General features: G+C 41.1%; 1 protein-coding gene across 4 annotated transcripts in view; it reads left to right on the plus strand.

Moving 5' to 3' along the window:
- Positions 1-22,498, plus strand: part of LOC128650397 (kyphoscoliosis peptidase-like) — a 155,120-nt gene that overhangs the window by 95,410 nt on the left and 37,212 nt on the right. For all 4 annotated transcript variants that reach the window (XM_053704316.1, XM_053704317.1, XM_053704319.1 and 1 more), the window contains one exon: positions 12,621-12,738. In XM_053704316.1, coding sequence (XP_053560291.1) covers positions 12,621-12,738 — 118 coding nt within the window. The remainder of the gene's footprint in view (positions 1-12,620; positions 12,739-22,498) is intronic.

A 22,498-nucleotide genomic window follows, 5' to 3' on the forward strand; every position in this document is an offset into this window, starting at 1 on the left:
AAATTAAAAATCCCCCCCCAACATTAAAATCCACCACCCACACAACCAACCCTACGCTAAAACCCACCCAATACTTCCTTAAAAAAACCTAACACTAACCCCTTGAAGATCACCTTAACGGGAGAATTCTTCATCCAACCGGGCAGAAGTCCTCAACGAAGCCGGGAGAAGTCTTCATCCAAGCCGGGCGAAGTGGTCCTCCAGACGGGCATAAGTCTTCATCCAGACGGCATCTTCTATCTTCATCCATCCGGCGCGGAGCGGGTCCATCTTCAAGACATCCGACGTGGAGCATCCTCTTCATCCGACGGCTCTTCTGGAATGAAGGTTCCTTTAAATGACGTCATCCAAGATGGCATCCCTTTAATTCCGATTGGCTGATAGATCGGAATTAAGGTAGAAAAAATGTAGATGCAATCAGCCAATAGGATTGAGCTCACATTCTATTGGCTGATTGGAACAGCCAATAGAATGCCAGCTCAATCCTATTGGCTGATTGTATCAGCCAATAGGATTGAACTTCAATCCTATTGGCTGATTGCATCGGCCAATAGGATTTTTTCTACTTTAGCCAATCGGAATTGAAGGGACGGCATCTTGGATGACGTCATTTAAAGGAACCTTCATTCCAGAAGAGCCGTCGGATGAAGAGGATGCTCCGCGTCGGATGTCTTGAAGATGGACCCGCTCCACGCCGGATAGATGACGATAGAAGATGCCGTCTGGATGAAGACTTCTGCTCGTCTGGAGGAGCACTTCGCCCGGCTTGGATGAAGACTTCTCCCGGCTTCGTTGAGGACTTTGGCCCGGCTGGATGAAGACTTCTCCCGGTAAGGTGATCTTCAAGGGGTTAGTGTTAGGTTTTTTTAAGGGGGTATTGGGTGGGTTTTAGAGTAGGGTTGGTTGTGTGGGTGGTGGGTTTTAATGTTGGGGGGGATTGGTAATTTTTTATAAAAGGTAAAAGAGCTGTTTACTTTGGGGTAATGCCCCACAAAAGGCCCTTTTAAGGGCTATTTGTAATTTAGTGTAGGGTAGGGCTTTTTTTATTTTGGGGTGGCTTTTTTATTTTGTTAGGGGGATTAGATTAGGTGTAATTAGTTTAAAAATTTTGTCATTTGTTTATTATTTTCTGTAATTTAGTGTTTGTTTGTTTTTTGTACTTTAAATAATTTAATTTAATTGTATTTAATTTATGGAAATAATTTAATTATAGTGTAGTGTTAGGTGTAATTGTAATTTAGGTTAGGTTTTATTTTACAGGTACTTTTGTATTTATTTTAACTAGGTAGTTATTAAATAGTTAATAACTATTTCGTAACTATTGTGCCTAGTTAAAATAAATACAAAGTTGCCTGTAAAATAAAAATAAACCATAAGCTAGCTACAATGTAACTATTAGGTAAGTATTTCGTTTTAAATAGGAATAATTTAGTTAAAGGGACACTGTACCCAAATTTTTCTTTCGTGATTCAGATTGAGCATGAAATTTTAAGCAACTTTCTAATTTACTCCTATTATCAAATTTTCTTCATTCTCTTGGTATCTTTATTTGAAATGCAAGAATGTAAGTTTAGATGTCGGCCCATTTTTGGTGAACAACCTGGGTTGTCCTTGCTGATTGGTGGATAAATTCATCCACCAATAAAAAAGTGCTGTCCAGAGTACTGAAACCAAAAAAAAAGCTTAGATGCCTTTTTTTTCAAATAATGATAGCAAGAGAACGAAGAAAAATTGATAATAGGAGTAAATTAGAAAGTTGCTTAACCCCTTAACGACTGAGGACGTGCAGGGTACGTCCTCAGAAAAAAGGCAGTTAATGCCTGAGAACGTACCCTGCACGTCCTCAGTGTGGAAAGCAGCTGGAAGCGATCCTGCTCGCTTCCAGATGCTTTCCGGTTATTGCAGTGATGCCTCGATATGGAGGCATCCTGCAATAACCTTTTTAAGTCATCCGGTGCAGAGAGAGCCACTCTGTGGCCCTCTCTGCACCGGAGATCGGTGTCTCCCTGCGTTGGTGGGTGGGAGCCGGACCGGGAGGCGGGTGGCGGCCATCGATGGCCCTGTTGATGTGAAGGGGGGCGGGATCGTGGGCGGGGGTGGCTGGGGGCGCACACGGGCGCACGCACGGGAGGGTGGGGGCGGGCGCGTGCACGGGGAGGGAGCGGGTGGGAACCACTACACTACAGAAAATGTGGAAATAAAAAATATAAAAAAAAATGTCAAAATAATAAAAAAAAAAACGATCAGCAAGGTGGTGGGGGTTTGTCTGTGTGTGTGTGTGGGGGGGGGGGGAAGCTACACTACAGAAAAAAAAAACCAAACAAAAAAAAAGCACTTTTTATTGTAAACTGGGTACTGGCAGACAGCTGCCAGTACCCAAGATGGCCCCCAATAAGGCAGAGGGGAGGGTTAGAGAGCGGTTTTGGGGGGGATCAGGGAGGTTGGGGGCTAAGGGGGGGATCCTACACAGTAGCATATGTAAATATGCTAAAAAAAATTCATTTTTTTTAAAACCCTTTTATTTTAGTACTGGCAGACTTTCTGCCAGTACTTAAGATGGCGGGGACAATTGTGGGGTGGGGGAGGGAAGGGAGCTGTTTGGGAGGGATCAGGGGGTGGGATGTGTCAGATGGGAGGCTGATCTCTACACTAAAGCTAAAATTAACCCTGCAAGCTCACTACAAACTCCCTAATTAACCCTTTCACTGCTAGCCATAATACACGTGTGAGGCGCAACAGGATTTAGTGGCCTTCTAATTACCAGAAAGCAACGCCAAAGTCATATATGTCTGCTATTTCTGAACAAAGGGGATCCCAGACAAGCATTTACAACCATTTGTGCCATAATTGCACAAGCTGTTTGTAAATGATTTCAGTGAGAAACCTAAAATTGTGAAAAATTTTACGTTTTTTTTTAATTTGATCGCATTTGGCGGTGAAATGGTGGCATGAAATATACCAAAATGTGCCTAGATCAATACTTGGGGTTGTCTACTACACTACACTAAAGCTAAAATTAACCCTACAAGCTCCCTAAAAGCTCCCTAATTAACCCCTTAACTGCTGGGCATGATACACTTGTGGTGCGCAGTGGCATTTAGCGGCCTTCTAATTACCAAAAAGCAACGCCAAAGCCATATATGTGTGCTATTTCTGAACAAAGGGGATCCCAGAGAAGAATTTACAACCATTTATGCCATAATTGCACAAGTTGTTTGTAAATAATTTCAGTGAGAAATCGAAAGTTTGTGAAAAAATTTGTGAAAAAGTGAACGATTTTTTGTATTTGATCGCATTTGGCGGTGAAATGGTGGTATGAAATATACCAAAATTGGCCTAGATCAATACTTTGGGATGTCTACTAAAAAAAAATATATACATGTCAATGGATATTCAGAGATTCCTGAAAGATATCAGTGTTCTAGTGTAACTAGCGCTAATTTTGGAAAAAAATGGTTTGGAAATGGCAAAGTGCTACTTGTATTTATTGCCCTATAACTTGCAAAAAAAGCAAAGCACATGTAAACATTGGGTATTTCTAAACTCAGGACAAAATTTAGAAACTATTTAGCATAGGTGTTTTTTGGTGGTTTTAGATATGTAACAGATTTTGGGGGTCAAAGTTAGAAAAAGTGTGTTTTTTTCCATTTTTCCTCATATTTTATCATTTTTTTTATAGTAAATTATAAGATATGATGAAAATAATGGTATCTTTCGAAAGTCCATTTAATGGCGAGAAAAACGGTATATATTATGTGTGGGTACAGTAAATGAGTAAGAGTAAAATTACAGCTAAACACAAACACCGCAAAAATGTAAAAATAGCCTTGGTCCCAAACGGACAGAAAATGGAAAAGTGCTGTGGTCATTAAGGGGTTAAAATTGCATGCTCTTTCTGAATTACAAAAGAAAAAATTTGGGTACAGTGTCCCTTTAATGATAGGAATTTTTATTTCGATTTCTTTTAATTATATTTAAGTTAGGGGGTGTTAGGTTTAGGGTTAGACTTAGGTTTAGGGGTTAATAACTTTAATATAGTGGCAGCGACATTGAGGGTTGCAGATTATGGGTTAATAAATGTAGGTAGGTGTCGGCGATGTTAGGGCCAGCAGATTAGGGGTTAATAATATTTAACTAATGTTTGCGAGGCGGGAGTGCGACATTTAGGGGTTAATATGTTTATGATAGTGGCGGCGACATTGGGGGCGGCAGATTAGGGGTTGAAAAGTATAGGTAGGTTGCGGCGATATTGGGGGAGCGGCAGATTAGGGGTTAATAAATATAATGTAGGTGTCTACGATGTTGGGGGCAGCAGATTAGGGGTCCATAAGTATAATGTAGGTGGCGGCGGTGTCCAGAGCGGCAGATTAGGGATTAATAATTATAATGTAGGTGTCGGCGATGTCGGGAGCGGCAGATTAGGGGTTAATAAGTGTAAGATTAGGGGTGTTTAGACTCAGGGTTCATGTTAGGGTGTTAGGTGTAGACATAAAATTTATTTCCCCATAGAAATCAATGGGGCTGCGTTAGGGAGTTTTACGCTGCAGGTGTAAGACATTTTTAAGACGGCTCTCCCCGTTGATTCCTATGGGGAAATCGTGCACGAGCACGTTACACCAGGTCACCGCTAACGTAAGCAGCACTGGTATTGGAGTGCGGTAATGAGCAAAATTTTGCTCAACGCTCACTTCTTGTCTGGTTTGTAAAAACCCGTAATACCAGCGCTGTCTGTAAGTGAGCAGTGAGCATAAACTGCTCGTTAGCACCGCACAGCCTCTAACGCAAAACTCGTAATCTAGGTGTATGTTTCTCATTCGCTAGACACACCATTTTAAAAGCCTCATATCGCCTCCACTAAAGCCAGTTAGGGAGTGATATAAATGACCTACTATAGGGATCACGCAATTACTGTGTATAATGTAGTAGGGTTGAGCTTGGGAAATCTGGAGTATGGAATTCCTATTCCTGTGGGGTTTTTAAGGGGATATGAAACCTAATTTTTTTCTTACATAATTCAGATGGAAAACACAATTTTAAAAAGTTTCCAATTAACTTCTATTATTAAATTTGCATTCTTCTCATGTTATTCTTTGTTGAAGAGATACCTAGATAGGTAACATGCATTATCTGGAGCACTACATGATAGCAAATAGTGCTACCATCTAGTGCTCTTGCTGATGTATAACACTCTGTCAAAACTGCTACCATATAGTGCTGCAGACACGTGCATATGCCTGAACTTACCTTCCTGCTTTTCAACAAAAGATAACAAGAAAAATAAGAAAATTTGATAATAGAAGTAAATCAGAAAGTTTTTAAAAATGTTATGTTCTATCTGAATCATGAAAGACAAATTTTGGATTTTATGTCCTTTTAAAACCCATACGGCTAAATTACGAGTTTTGCGTTATAAGGGGTGCGTTGCTAACTTGCACGTTATTGTCACCGCTCACCTCCCTACAGCGCTGGTATTACAGGTTTTTATAAACCCTGCGTTAAAAGGCAAGAAGTGAGCGTAGAGCAAAATTGAGCTCCATACCGCACTCCAATACCAGCGCTGCTTAAGTCAGCGGTGAGCTGGTTATACGTGCTCGTGCACGATTTCCCCATAGACATCAGTGGGGAGAGCCGGCTGAAAAAAAGTCTAACACCTGCAATAAAGCAGCGTAAAGCTCAGTAATGCAGCCCTATTGATTCCTATGGGGAAACTAAATTTATGTTTTCACCTAACACCCTAACATGAACCCTGAGTCTAAACACCCCTAATCTTACACTTATTAACCCCTAATCTGCCCCTGACATCGTCGACACCTACATTATATTTATTAACCCCTAATCTGCCGCTCCGGACATCGCCGACACCTACAGTATATTTATATTTATTAACCCCTAATCTGCCGCCCGCAATGTCGCCGCAACCTACCTACACTTATTAACCCCTAATCTGCCACCCCAACGTCGCCGCCACTATAATAAACATATAAACCCCAAAACCGCTGCAATCCCGCATCGCAAACACTAGTTAAATATTATTAACCCCTAATCTGCTGTCCCTAACATCGCCGCCACCTACCTTCATTTATTAACCCCTAATCTGCCGCCCCCAACGTCGCCGCCACTATACTAAATTTATTAACCCCTAAATCTAAGTCTAACCCTAACACCCCTAATTATAATTAAAATAAGTCTAAATAAAACCTACTATAAATAACTAAATAATTCCTATTTAAAACTAAATACTTACCTATAAAATAAACCCTATGCTAGCTACAATATAACTAATAGTTACATTGTAGCTAACTTAGGGTTTATTTTTATTTTACAGGCAAGTTTGTATTTATTTTAACTAGGTACAATAGTTATTAAATAGTTATTAACTATTTACTAACTACCTAGCTAAAATAAATACAAATTTACCTGTAAAATAAAACATAACCTGAGTTACACTAACACCTAACCTTACAGTACAATTAAATAAATTACCTAAATTAAATACAATTAACTAAATTAAACACAAATACCTAAATTACAAAAAAATCAAACGCTAAATTACACAAAATAAAAAACTAATTACAAGATATTTAATCTAATTACACCTAATCTAATAGCCCTATCAAAATAAAAAAAGCCCCCACAAAAAAAAAACCCTAGCCTAAACTATCAATAGCCCTTAAAAGGGCCTTTTGCGGGGCATTGCCCCAAAGAAATCAGCTCTTTTACCTGAAAAAAAAAAATACAAACCCTAACCTAAAAATAAAACCCACCCAGTAAACCCTTAAAAAAACCTAACACTAACCCCTGAAGATCCACTTACAGTTTTGAAGAGCCGACATCCATCCTCAACGAAGCCGGGAGAGGTCCTCAACGAAGTGGCAAGCCGGAAGAAGTGGTCCTCCAGATGGGCAGAAGTCTTCATCCAGACGGCATATTCTATCTTCATCCATCCGGCGCGGTGCGGGTCCATCTTCAAGACATCCGGCGTGGAGCATCCTCTTCCAACGAAGTCTTCTTCCCGAATGAATGTTTCTTTAAGTGACGTCATCCAAGATGGTGTCCCTTAGATTCCGATTGGCTGATAGAACTTCTACCGGCTTCGTTGAGGATGGATGTCGGCTCTTCAAAACTGTAAGTGGATCTTCAGGGGTTAGTGTTAGGTTTTTTTAAGGGTTTATTTGGTGGGTTTTATTTTTAGTTTAAGGTTTGGGCCGCAATAGAGCTAAATGCCCTTTTAAGGGCAATGCCCATACAAATGCCCTTTTCAGGGCAATGGGGAGATTAGGTTTTTTTAGTTAGGGTTTTATTTGGGAGGTTGGTTGTGTGGGTGGTGGGTTTTACTGTTGGGGGGGTTGTTTGTATATTTTTTTCATGTAAAAGAGCTGATTTCTTTGGGGCAATGCCCTGCAAAAGGCCCTTTTAAGGGCTATTGGTAGTTTAGTTTAGGCTAGGGGTTTTTTTATATTTGGGGGGGGGGGGGCTTTTTTATTTTGATTAGGTGTAATTAGTTTAAATATCTTGTAATTTGTTTTTTATTTTGTGTAATTTAGTGGGGGGGTTTTGTAATTTAGGTATTTGTATTTAATTTAGTTAATTGTATTTAATTTATGTAATTTATTTAATTGTACTGTAAGGTTAGGTGTTAGTGTGACTCAGGTTAGGTTTTATTTTACAGGTAAATCTGTATTTATTTTAGATAGGTAGTTAGTAAATAGTTAATAACTATTTAGTAACTAGTCTACCTAGTTAAAATAAATACAAACTTGCCTGTAAAATAAAAATTAACCCTAAACTAGCTACAATGTAACTATTAGTTATATTGTAGCTAGCTTAGGGTTTATTTTACAGGTAAGTATTTAGTTTTAAATAGGAATTATTTAGTTAATGATAGGAATTTTTAGTTAGATTTATTTTAATTATATTTAAGTTAGGGGGTGTTAGGGTTAGACTTAGGTTTAGTGGTTAATAAATTTAGTTTAGTGGCGGCGATGTTGGGGGTGGCAGATTAGGGGTTAATAAATGTAGGTCGGTGGCGGCAATGTTAGGGACAGCAGATTAGGGGTTAATAATATTTAACTAGTGTTTGCGAGGCAGGAGTGCGGCGGTTTAGGGGTTAATATGTTTATTCTAGTGGCGGCGATGTCGGGAGCGGCAGATTAGGGGTTAATCATTTTCTTTTAGCGTTTGCGATGTGGGAGGGCCTCGGTTTAGGGGTTAATAGGTAGTTTATAGGTGTTAGTGTACTTTTTAGCACTTTAGTTATGAGTTTTATGCTACGGCTTTGTAGTGTAAAACTCATAATTACTGACTTTAGAATGCGTTACAAATCTTGCGGGATAGGCTGTCCCGCTCACTTTTTGGCCTAAATAAAGCTTGTAATACCGGCGCTATGGAAGTCCCATTGAAAAAAGTTCATTTGCGGTACGGCCAAAAAAGTGTGCGGGACAGCTGTACCTACAAGACTCGTAATAGCAGCGGTAGTAACAAAGCAGCGTTATGAGGCTTAACGCTGCTTTTCTACTCATAACGCAAGACTCGTAATCTAGCCGACAGTTTTTAGAGTTAAATTGCAGAAAAAAAGGAAGCAATAAAAATGAAACTATATTACTATTTTACATATAAAGAAGTTGATTCTTCCTGACTGTTGTATTTACAGTATTGAATGAAATATCGGCTGAGCAGTGTCACAAATTATACAGCCCTGAGTACTAGTACTGAAAGTGTTACCTGACAATTAGCCCAGGCAGATGGTACTGGTGAGAGAAGATGCAGCCGATCCCATGCAAGAGAGACAAATGAAACAAGTGCTTTATAGAGCATCATCAATAATGACTGCCCTGCACAGCACCTTGTGCACAGCCTGACAACTTCTGCTTCTCATTAGTCCCAGCCTCCCAGGAGAATTGTTAGTTAACTCATTCAGTTCCACTGTTGGGACTACACAATATTATAATTACATTATAGGCTAGTCCCAGCCTCCCAGGAGAATTGTTAGTTAACCCATTCAGTTCCACTGTTGGGTCTACACAATATTATAATTACATTATAGGCTAGTCCCAGCCTCCCAGGAGAATTGTTAGTTAACCCATTCAGTTCCACTGTTGGGTCTACACAATATTATAATTACATTATAGGCTAGTCCCAGCCTCCCAGGAGAATTGTTAGTTAACCCATTCAGTTCCACTGTTGGGTCTACACAATATTATAATTACATTATAGGCTAGTCCCAGCCTCCCAGGAGAATTGTTAGTTAACCCATTCAGTTCCAATGTTGAGACTACACAATATTATAATTACATTATAGGCTAGTTCCAGCCTCCTAAAAGAATTGTTAGTTAACCCATTCAGTTCCACTGTTGGGACTACACAATATTATAATTACATTATAGGCTAGTTCCAGCCTCCCAGGAGAATTGTTAGTTAACTCATTCAGTTCCACTGTTGGGTCTACACAATATTATAATTACATTATAGGCTAGTTCCAGCCTCCCAGGAGAATTGTTAGTTAACTCATTCAGTTTCACTGTTGGGACTACACAATATTATAATTACATTATAGGCTAGTTCCAGCCTCCCAGGAGAATTGTTAGTTAACTCATTCAGTTCCACTGTTGGGACTACACAATATTATAATAACATTATAGGCTAGTTCCAGCCTCCTAGGAGACTTGTTAGTTAACTCATTCAGTTCCACTGTTGGGACTACACAATATTATAATTACATTATAGGCTAGTTCCAGCCTCCCAGGAGAATTGTTAGTTAACTCATTCAGTTCCACTGTTGGGACTACACAATATTATAATTACATTATAGGCTAGTTCCAGCCTCCTAGGAGAATTGTTAGTTAACTCATTCAGTTCCACTGTTGGGTCTACACAATATTATAATTACATTATAGGCTAGTTCCAGCCTCCCAGGAGAATTGTTAGTTAACTCATTCAGTTCCACTGTTGGGACTACACAATATTATAATTACATTATAGGCTAGTCCCAGCCTCCCAGGAGAATTGTTAGTTAACCCATTCAGTTCCACTGTTGGGTCTACACAATATTATAATTACATTATAGGCTAGTCCCAGCCTCCCAGGAGAATTGTTAGTTAACCCATTTAGTTCCACTGTTGGGACTACACAATATTATAATTACATTATAGGCTAGTTCCAGCCTCCCAGGAGAATTGTTAGTTAACTCATTCAGTTCCACTGTTGGGTCTACACAATATTATAATTACATTATAGGCTAGTCCCAGCCTCCCAGGAGAATTGTTAGTTAACTCATTCAGTTCCACTGTTGGGTCTACACAATATTATAATTACATTATAGGCTAGTTCCAGCCTCCCAGGAGAATTGTTAGTTAACTCATTCAGTTCCACTGTTGGGACTACACATTATTATAATTACATTATAGGCTAGTCTCAGCCTCCTAGAAGAATTATTAGTTAACTCATTCAGATCCACTGTTGGGTCTACACAATATTATAATTACATTATAGGCTAGTCCCAGCCTCCCAGGAGAATTGTTAGTTAACCCATTCAGTTCCACTATTGAGACTACACAATATTATAATTACATTATAGGCTAGTCTCAGCCTCCTAGAAGAATTATTAGTTAACTCATTCAGTTCCACTGTTGGGTCTACACAATATTATAATTACATTATAGGCTAGTCCCAGCCTCCCAGGAGAATTGTTAGTTAACCCATTCAGTTCCACTGTTGAGACTACACAATATTATAATTACATTATAGGCTAGTCTCAGCCTCCCAGGAGAATTGTTAGTTAACTCATTCAGTTCCACTGTTGGGACTACACAATATTATAATTACATTATAGGCTAGTTCCAGCCTCCCAGGAGAATTGTTAGTTAACCCATTCAGTTCCACTGTTGGGACTACACAATATTATAATTACATTATAGGCTAGTTCCAGCCTCCTAAAAGAATTGTTAGTTAACCCATTCAGTTCCACTGTTGGGACTACACAATATTATAATTACATTATAGGCTAGTTCCAGCCTCCCAGGAGAATTGTTAGTTAACCCATTCAGTTCCACTGTTGGGACTGCACAATATTATAATTACATTATAGGCTAGTCTCAGCCTCCTAGAAGAATTGTTAGTTAACCCATTCAGTTCCAATGTTGAGACTACACGATATTATAATTACATTATAGGCTAGTTCCAGCCTCCTAAAAGAATTGTTAGTTAACCCATTCAGTTCCACTGTTGGGTCTACACATTATTATAATTACATTATAGGCTAGTTCCAGCCTCCTAGGAGACTTATTAGTTAACTCATTCAGTTCCACTGTTGGGACTACACAATATTATAATTACATTATAGGCTAGTTCCAGCCTCCTAAAAGAATTGTTAGTTAACCCATTCAGTTCCACTGTTGGGTCTACACAATATTATAGTTACATTATAGGCTAGTTCCAGCCTCCCAGGAGAATTGTTAGTTAACCCATTCAGTTCCACTGTTGGGACTACACAATATTATAATAACATTATAGGCTAGTTCCAGCGTCCTAGGAGACTTGTTAGTTTACCCATTCAGTTCCACTGTTGGGACTACACAATATTATAATTACATTATAGGCTAGTCTCAGCCTCCTAAAAGAATTGTTAGTTTACCCATTCAGTTCCACTGTTGGGACTACACAATATTATAATTACCTTATAGGCTAGTCTCAGCCTCCTAGAAGAATTGTTAGTTAACCCATTCAGTTCCAATGTTGAGACTACACAATATTATAATTACATTATAGGCTAGTCTCAGCCTCCTAGAAGAATTGTTAGTTAACCCATTCAGTTCCAATGTTGAGACTACACAATATTATAATTACATTATAGGCTAGTTCCAGCCTCCTAGAAGAATTGTTAGTTAACCCATTCAGTTCCACTGTTGGGTCTACACATTATTATAATTACATTATAGGCTAGTTCCAGCCTCCTAGGAGACTTGTTAGTTTACCCATTCAGTTCCACTGTTGGGACTACACAATATTATAATTACATTATAGGCTAGTCTCAGCCTCCTAAAAGAATTGTTAGTTTACCCATTCAGTTCCACTGTTGGGACTACACAATATTATAATTACCTTATAGGCTAGTCTCAGCCTCCTAGAAGAATTGACTCATTTACTGTACCCACACATATTAAATACAGTTTTTCTCGCCATTAAATGGACTTTCTAAAGATATCATTATTTTTATCATATCATATAATTTACTATAAAAAAATATGTAAAAAATTGAAAAAAACTAATTGTTTCTAACTTTGACCCCCAAAATTTAAGAATCGTATTTACAAGCAACATGGTGTTTGCATTTAGGTGTATCATTACCATTAGCAATATTTTCCTTTAAAACAGCAGTGCTTGTAGACACTATTTTTTTTGGAGCCCAGGCTGGTATTATTGCAAAGAGCCTATGCACCTATTTGTTTGTTAATGTTAACATCACAGATCAAGTCATGCTCACTGCTTTCATTAGATACTTGATTAATTAGTTACATTACAAGATCTGCCACTTCTGTATCTCGTCTCTGCCAAGAAAAAATCCTCTTATTCTCTCCTAGCCAACATATGGAGCAAACTGTTGTTCTTCTCTCTCTCTTTATTAGCATATGATGTTGATGGATTCCTTGGATTATCAGAGAAGATATTTAAACCAGAAGATGTTCTGTGGACAAGAAAAGGTGTCTGCTCTGGATATGCAAGCTTGTGTAAAAACATGTGCAGGTACTCCCTACTATATTATATATTAGTCATATACATAGGAGACTAGTTTGAAGGTAAATTGTACTCAAAATGTTCTATCATGCATATGAAAAATGTTGAAAATATTTTATCTAAAGCAAGGGTATCAAAATCAAAGTACCTTGTGGTCAGTGGCCATGTTCTTCTCCCATGGGGGCTGCGTAAGTGCTCCAGAACTGGGCATACTAGGAAATGGAAGTGATATTTAGCCAAATAGTAGTGCATGGTGGGAGTTGTAGCCCACAATAGACATACACAGTTGTCTTTATTTATCTTGTGAGTGGCAAGGGAAGCGACCATCTTGGAACTGTATAACAACGTAAAAAACATAAATTATGACTTACCAGATCATTTTCTTTCCTTCGATACAGAGAGAGTCCACAGCTGCATTCATTACTTGTGGGAATACAGAACCTGGCCACCAGGAGGAGGCAAAGACACCCCAGCCAAAGGCTTAAATACCTCCCCCACTTCCCTCATCCCCCAGTCATTCTGCCAAGGGAACAAGGAACAGTAGGAGAAATATCAGGGTGAAAAAGGTGCCAGAAGAAAACAACTTAAATTTAAGGCCGCCCACCGGAGAGCATGGGCAGGAGCTGTGGACTCTCCCTGTATCGAAGGAAAGGAAATTATCTGGTAAGTCATAATTTATGTTTTCCTTCTAAAATACAGGGAGAGTCCACAGCTGCATTCATTATTTGTGGGAAATTATACCCAAGCTACAGAGGACACTGAATGCTAACGGGAGGGTACAAAAAAGAGGCGGCCCAACCTGAGGGCACCACAGCCTGCAAGAAAACCAAACTCCCGAAGGCTTTCTTGATAGAAGCAAAAAACCTCACGGTAAGATTCCCCAAAAAAAGAAGAACCTCATCCCATTTGGACAAGGAATATGACAATCTTAGGGAGAAAAAAGTCGGATAACCTTATTAGAAGGGAGACCACAATAAGGAAGAACGTATTGCAAATTGCAACACAGAACTATGACACGTAGAAAAACAATTTACAGGCGAAATAGGTCCTTGAATAAGAATTCAAAGACCACCTCCTGTACAGGTACAAACTATCGCAATCGCAGGTTTTTTTTTTAAAAATCGCGATTCCCCCCCCCATATCGCCCAGCCATAGTACAAAGGTAACCTGATGCAACTCCTTAAGGATAAATCCAACCCCAAAAGGTGCAAGGAATTGACTTGCCGGTCCTGCCGCAGGCAGTGCTCTAGCAAAAACAACTGAACACCTGGAAGTTCAATGAACCTCTGGAGCACAAACAGAGAGCAAAAACTGCTTGCGAAAACACATACCAGAGAAAGGAACCACAGCTGGTCTCCATCTGCAACCTTCCGCTTGCCAGGCAGCCAAGCTAACCAACAGGCTATCCTTGCAGGCTGCCCCTTCGAACAAGAACTAGCTAGACAAGCCCTTCACCAGCTCATTCTAGAGGGGAAGAAGAATACTCCGGGATCCAGAAGAGAGTCAGGACAAGCTAGCTCCTCCTGAAAAAAGAGAGGGAGTCTTCCACACCTAAAACAGGAGACGAGGAACCAGGTACAAGCTGAAGGAAAGGGCCGAAACCCTTCAGAAAAAAAACACTAGGACCAAGCAACCCCTCACATTCGCCCCGGAAGAAAATATCCCAAGACGCAAAGAAACCCGACCCGGTAGATCCCTGAAACAAGGAAACTCTCATGGCAGCGAGACTCTAAACCGTGATTACGAACTTGCAGGCAAAAATGGAGCAAAAGTCTCACTGACGCCCACTCCAGATAGGATTGAGCCATCCTCGAAAAAGAGTGACATAGCCGAAAAGAAGAAGGTTAAAATAGACCTCTTCAGAATTAAGAAAACTGCCGCAGCAGGATTCAAACTCCAAGCCTACAGCTTGCTAGGCCGGGAAGTAATCCCTTAGTCCACTTAGTCCTGCGGGCCTCAGCTGAGAAACTCGATCTGCTTTCCTCAGATTCACACATTCGAAAACCTCTGGATAGTCAGATCAAACGGATGATCATAAGGAACATCCGCTCTGGAAGATCATGCTCAAAGAATGGATTGCTGCCAAGAGCCACCGCCCACCACCACATTCGAGACCCTCCCATCTATGCAGGAGGAACTCACTAACTCAGAAATAATCGACTCACCAAGAGGTCACGACTGGCATGGACCCAGAAGACCAGACCTACTGAAAAAAAAACAATGATAATTGGAAGGAAAATTCTGATCCACATACCCCAGAAAACACTCTCACCCTGCTGACAGGGAAGAGAACAAGACAAAAACTGCCTGGGGGAACTAGGATAAAAATCTCCAACACCGGGAGATCTGGACCGAACACTGGAGACTGAGTCCCCAACCGGTAATCCAAAAGGACTGCTAAGACAGACACAAAAAACCCAATGCTATGTCGAAGACTCAGCTTGGGCTGAATCCATCACCCCCCCCCACCACCACAGAACCCAATGAAGTAATTCTAACTTTGTAAGCTCTAAGGCAAAGAGCCTTCCTGTCTGACAGACCAAGCCGCATCAAAAGGATCCAACCTGGTGCCAACACCAGAACTCCCAAAGGTCTACTAGCACACACTGGAAAAAACAGAACCGCCAAGAATCGGGAGCCACTGCAACACCTAGAAACAGGCTACTTTCCCATTAAACCGCAGATCCCTAAAAAAAACTTAGGATCCAAGCAGCTGGATTTGAATCATCAACCTTCAAGTTACAAAGCCACAGAGATAACCACCAGACTACACTGGGCTGCTCCAGACAGGAAAGATATACTTCTTCTTAAATCCAGGTAGAGAGAACCGTGTATTCTCTCTGAACAAGAAATCTAATAATCTTAAAAATCATCGGACCCAAAAAGGAAGGGAAACTTCTCCCCTTATTGGACCAGTCACCAACAGTGTAATGACACTGCAAAGAGTACCGGGACAAGACTCCTAGTCCAGAAAGATGGAATGAAAACTTAACTCCGGCCCCTAGGACCCCTGGAACCATATGATCCAGCATCCAGAAGAACCTAAGGAAATAAGCAACGAGGTTCAAAATATTTACCTCTAGATAATCGAGGGATCATCACCCCGAACAGAGACCTAGAAGCTTCCATCGGAAGACTCCAGCCATCACGATTATCAAGGTCGATATAACCAAAAACAACCCAAGTGACGAAACTTCTTCCTAAAAGGAGTTTCCACAAAAACCCTGAGCTCTAAAACAAAAACTATCTGAAAACTATTAGAAATTAAAATAGATAAACGCACAAAAAGGGATGTCAAAATGGAGTGCAAACTAAAACAAACAGGTTCTGCCTGTAAAACAACACAACCCCCCATAGAGCTTGGGACTGGGATTCTATAACTATATACATATAGACGATAAAGAAGAGGATCCAACCCTCTCCACTCATCTAATCAAGATCGTTATCTAATTTAGAGGACTGAGATCCACCTGACGAATCAGGACTGGGAACCTCTAACATCGCCAAAACCTCTCTCAGAAGTAAACGCAGAAGTGCCATTCTAAATCTAAATGTCAAATCCTGCTCAGTCGGAAGAGACAACTCATTTAAAGGAGTATCAGAGCGCCAACTATAGAAGGCAGGGTCCCCAATTAGAAACAATTTTCAAAATGTAGTTTCAAAATTGTGTTTCTTTCAACACGATCAGAACAGTAATGAATATTCCCTTCAGCTGTAATAGCTATGTGTCTTGCTCTACAATTGAACAGTCACATTAAAGCCCAGTATTGTATTTAGAAGAGACAACTCAGGCAACTCCGACCCCGGAGGTTCTACCTCTGAAGCCTCAGAGGGAACCGGATCCTCAGATGACTGATCGTGGCACCATCGTTCTTTTACACGACGGCCCATGGGTAGGAGAACACGGATTAACCCTTCGCTTGCACGTAGCAGGAAGAGGCAAACTCGTTAAAGCCATAGAGATGGCCATGCGAAAACACGCAGTAACCTCTGGTGGAAAAAAGTCTCCCGCAGACGAAGGGGTAAAAGGTACTTAGGGGAACTGCGTGTGTAGAAGATTCTAGGGAACGCACCTCATGGGACAAGGAATCCTCAGAGGTAGACAGCTCAGTGGTCTCTAACATCTAAACATTGTTTGAAGAGAACACCCTATTGCGGCATACGGAACATAAATGAGCAGGCTGGTCTACCCAGGCCTCCTCACAATGTACACAGGTATCAAAATCTGTATCAGAGGAATCCTCTAGAATATCAGAATCCACGATAATTCTAATTAAATTTTTTAGCCAAAAAAACAACTGGCACCTTAAACCCCCAATGGCTGGGGCACTCACCACCTTCTATGACCCAGACAGGTAGAGAAATTGACTCTTCTCCGCAGCCCCTCGGTCAGGAATCGGAAATGGAAAACAAGACGTGACTACTCCCAGTCACATGGTGCCTCATGCAGTACAGCCCCTGCTAAGAAAAAGCACGCCAGCTTAATAAAACTGCGCAGCTCTATAACCTGTATGTTCCGTTTCGGCCTATGAGCCCAAAATGTCTCCAACACATACACAGTCAAAATCACATAACAAACATGATTAACTAGACCCCACTGATCAATAATCCCCCTCAGGAGATATTAACCCATAATTCCATAAAGATAAAGGAGTCCCACTGAGACCCTGTCTTCTATGTGTGTAAAAAATGTAACAATCTTACTAGAATCAATTCCGTGGAACAGCAACACGGTTCATCAAGTTTGACAGATAGTAGCAGCGCCTCTGACATGGACTTGAGTGAAGAAAGCAGGCAGCGAAACTCGTCAACGCTGATTGCTTATAGGAGCTGTTAATATGAGTCTGGATGGTTTCACAGAAAGACTCTCCCTGCGTCTCCAGACTCTAACTTTTATCAATGCTCTCACTGAGAGGCTGACAAGACAACTTAAAACTCCAGTTTGATCCCCTTAAAACTCCAGTTCGATCCCGAAGGGCAGATACCCTTCCTAAGGAACTACTCCGAAAAACTTCCAACACTTCTCTGCCAACCTTCTGTGACGAAAGGCAAAAAATGACTGGGGGATGAGGGAAGTGGGGAAGGTATTTAAATGGCTGGGGTGTCTTTGCCTCCTCCTGGTGGCCAGGTTCTGTATTCCTACAAGTAATGAATGGAGCTGTGGACTCTCCCTGTATTTAGAAGGAAAGTTACTTTAATCCAACGCAGTGCGTGGTAGGAGTCTACACTAAATGGTTGTCTTTATATTTATCTTGCAAGTGCCTTTATAGAACATCAACTAGTTACACCTCTTAGAACCCTAAAAAAAAACATAATTTATGCTTACCTGATAAATTTATTTCTCTTGTAGTGTAGTCAGTCCATGGGTCATCCATTACTTATGGAATATATCTCTTCCTAACAGGAAGCTGCAAGAGGATCACCCAGAAGAGCTTGCTACATAGTTCCTCCCCTCACATGTCATATTCAGTCATTTGACCAAAGCAGACGAGAAAGGAGAAACCATAGGGTGCAGTGGTGACTGGAGTTTAATTAAAATTTAGGTCTGCCTTAAAGACAGGGCGGGCCGTGGACTGACTACACTACAAGAGAAATAAATTTATCAGGTAAGCATAAATTATGTTTTCTCTTGTTAAGTGTAGTCAGTCCACGGGTCATCCATTACTTATGGAATACCAATACCAAAGCTAAAGTACACGGATGAAGGGAGGGACAAGGCACTAACATTAAACAGAAGGAACCACTGCCTGAAGTACCTTTCTCCCAAAAATAGCCTCCGAAAAAGCAAAAGTGTCAAATTTGTAAAATTTTGAAAAGGTGTGAAGCGAAGACCAAGTCGCAGCCTTGCAAATCTGTTCAACAGAGGCCTCATTTTTAAAGGCCCAGGTGGAAGCCACAGCTCTAGTAGAATGAGCTGTAATCCTTTCAGGAGGCTGCTGTCCAGCAGTCTCATAGGCTAAACGTATTATGCTACGAAGCCAAAAAGAGAGAGAGGTAGCCGAAGCCTTTTGACCTCTTCTCTGTCCAGAGTAAACGACAAACAGGGAAGAAGTTTGACGAAAATCTTTAGTTGCCTGCAAATAGAACTTCAGGGCACGGACTACGTCCAAATTATGCAAAAGTCGTTCCTTCTTTGAAGAAGGGTTAGGACACAGTGATGGAACAACAATCTCTTGATTGATATTCCTGTTAGTAACTACCTTAGGTAAGAACCCAGGTTTAGTACGCAGAACTACCTTGTCTGAATGAAAAATCAGATAAGGAGAATCACAATGTAAGGCAGATAACTCAGAGACTCTTCGAGCCGAGGAAATAGCCATCAAAAACAAAACCTTCCAGGATAACAGCTTGATATCAATGAAATGAAGGGGTTCAAATGGAACGCCTTGAAGAACATTAAGAACTAAGTTTAAGCTCCACGGCGGAGCAACAGTCTTAAACACAGGCTTAATCCTAGTTAAAGCCTGACAAAAAACCTGAACGTCTGGAACTTCAGCCAGACGTTTGTGTAGAAGAATAGACAGAGCAGAAATCTGTCCCTTTAACGAACTAGCAGATAAGCCCTTTTCTAAACCCTCTTGTAGAAAGGACAATATCCTAGGAATCCTAACCTTACTCCATGAGTAACTCTTGGATTCGCACCAATATAAATATTTACGCCATATCTTATGGTAAATTTTTCTGGTAACAGGCTTCCTAGCCTGTATTAAGGTATCAATAACCGACTCCGAGAAGCCACGCTTTAATAGAATCAAGCGTTAAATCTCCATGCAGTCAGCCTCAGAGAAATTAGATGTGGATGTTTGAAAGGACCCTGAATTAGAAGGTCCTGTCTCAGAGGTAGAGACCACGGTGGACAGGACGACATGTCCACTAGGTCTGCATACCAGGTCCTGCGTGGCCACGCAGGCGCTATCAGAATCACCGAAGCTCTCTCCTGTTTGATCTTGGCAATCAAACGAGGAAGCATCGGGAATGATGGAAACACATAAGCCATGTTGAAGACCCAAGGGGCTGTCAGAGCATCTATCAGCACCGCTCCCGGGTCCCTGGACCTGGATCCGTAACAAGGAAGCTTGGCGTTCTGTCGAGACGCCATGAGATCCAGATCTGGTTTGCCCCAACAAAGAATCAGTTGAGCAAAGACCTCCGGATGAAAATCCCACTCCCCCGGATGAAAAGTCTGGCGACTTAGAAAATCCGCCTCCCAGTTCTCTACGCCTGGGATGTAAATCGCTGACAGGTGGCAAGAGTGAGACTCTGCCCAGCGAATTATCTTTGAGACTTCCAACATCGCTAGGAAACTTCTGGTTCCCCCTTGATGGTTGATGTAAGCCACAGTCGTGATGTTGTCCGACTGAAATCTGATGAACCTCAGAGTTGCTAACTGAGGCCAAGCTAGGAGAGCATTGAATATTGCTCTTAATTCCAGAATATTTATTGGGAGGAGTTTCTCCTCCTGAGTCCATAATCCCTGAGCTTTCAGGGAGTTCCAGACTGCGCCCCAGCCTAGAAGGCTGGCGTCTGTTGTTACAATCGTCCAATCTGGCCTGTGAAAGGTCATCCCCTTGGACAGATGTGGCCGAGAGAGCCACCATAGAAGAGAATCTCTGGTCTCTTGATCCAGACTTAGTAGGGGGGACAAATCTGAGTAATCCCCGTTCCACTGATTTAGCATGCACAATTGCAGCGGTCTGAGATGCAGGCGCGCAAATGGTACTATGTCCATTGCCGCTACCATTAAGCCGATTACTTCCATGCACTGAGCTACTGACGGGTGTGGAATGGAATGAAGGACACGGCAAGCATTTAGAAGTTTTGATAACCTGGCTTCTGTCAGGTAAATTTTCATCTCTACAGAATCTATAAGAGTCCCTAGAAAGGGAACTCTTGTAAGTGGTAATAGAGAACTCTTTTCCACGTTCACCTTCCACCCATGCGACCTCAGAAATGCCAGAACTATCTCTGTATGAGACTTGGCAGTTTGAAAACTTGACGCTTGGGGGGGGAGGAGCCAACTCTGAGACTGAGTGGTCGCATACTGCAGCAGCTCCGGCTAATTCCTTTATAAACCTCATATTTTGCGACCACTCAGGATTTTCTAACTTGCCACCATTGTGACTCTTGTGATTAAGAGTTTCTGCATGCTGAAAATTTAGATGACAGGACGCTCCTTGCAGATATTTGCGTCACTGTTCTATATCTCTTGGTGTTAAATGCTATCGGGAGCGGCCATATTTATTTTAGTGGAGGACCTGCATGCTGAGTGAAATACGCTATTTTGTACTTTGCTGCTGAGAAAGAATGTCCTCACAGAGGAACCTGACCATGGATATGGTGACATATATCATTGGGGAGCTCGGTGGCCTCCTAGAAGAGTACCAAGCAGCGTTTGCTCAGTCGCTCAATATGGCGACTAAAGTTTGTGACGCAGCATACTGCACTGTTAATTCAGACGGAGACGCCAAGAATCAAAGTGAAAAACGCCCTACCACGCAGTTTCCTAGGCCTGCCTTGAGAACCTCTGCAGCAGATTCGCTAAACGCTCACAACTTAGTGATTAAGAGCAGCCCTCAATATGTGGCGGAGCTGTCGCCTCAGGGACCGCAACCGCCACCATCTGGTATATTTAAAGGGTCTCCAATTGGGAAAGTTCATTGCAGGGACCATGCTCAGAACGCACTCATTCACGTTATCAAGCCCCTAAATAAGGAGCAATTGATGGTCCACCCTGGGAAAACAGCTGTACCATACACCCAAAAACACCATCATCTATTGTCGCAGGGGCCCTCGCCTGACAAGGTATGTTTCAGGGACGCTATCCAAGCAATAAACATCCCAGTCTTATTCTCTGGCACTGCAAGCCCTACCGGCTATAAAGAGTGGCTATTGTTCATGGGTACAAAAAGTTTAACCCCTAAAGGCATTGGTTAAGGGATCAGACTTGGTTCTCACTGTGTCCACTGCATTCTCTGCGGACCTTTGTATGACAATGATTGCTCTGGAGGCCTATTTATTTGACTGGCTTATTATGGTGCGTGGTTTATGTTGATAACGGCTTCACTTGGAAGGACTCTCCTTTGTGAGACAAAGTACAGGAACTTTATAGCAGCCTTGATCTGGACTCCTCAATTTACCATTACATCAGCTGGACTAACCACCTCTAAGTTACGTTCTATATAGGCATTTCAATGTATATCATTGTCTGTTATACTAATTATCTGGTGTATCACTTTACCATTACCACGAGTTCTGTTATATTATTATGTCAATATGCATCTAACTGCTTGAACCGAGTTGCTGTTACAATTTTATGGCTAATGTTTGAATTGTTTTCCCCTTTTGAATGTTATGCTTTATCCCATTGCGTGGTCCAATTGCACTGTTCAACTACACTATATACGGCATTCAAATGATGCAGTTGTCTTGATCATTATAATCTGCCTGCAATTGTGCTAAAAGATATTTGTATAAAGTGCTGGGTGTTTATGTCATTATCTATTTAATTTGGGGCTCTACAGCTCCATATGCTGCAACTATGTGTTTACTCCTGGAGTTTTTTTTTTTTTTTTGTCTTTACTGGGATTCCTTTTTTCAAACTAAATGCTTGGTGTTGTTCTAAGTGATGGACGCCTGTTTATATGCACAATTGTTTGTATTGTTTTCATAATTAATATGTCCAGGAATATAAATGTCCCATTATGTTTACTGGATCCATCCCTTTATTGTTATGAAGTTTTCCCATTGTTGACATCTCCGCCTATAACAG

The sequence above is a fragment of the Bombina bombina genome, chromosome 2, assembly GCF_027579735.1.
Source record: "Bombina bombina isolate aBomBom1 chromosome 2, aBomBom1.pri, whole genome shotgun sequence".
Lineage (NCBI taxonomy): Eukaryota > Metazoa > Chordata > Amphibia > Anura > Bombinatoridae > Bombina > Bombina bombina.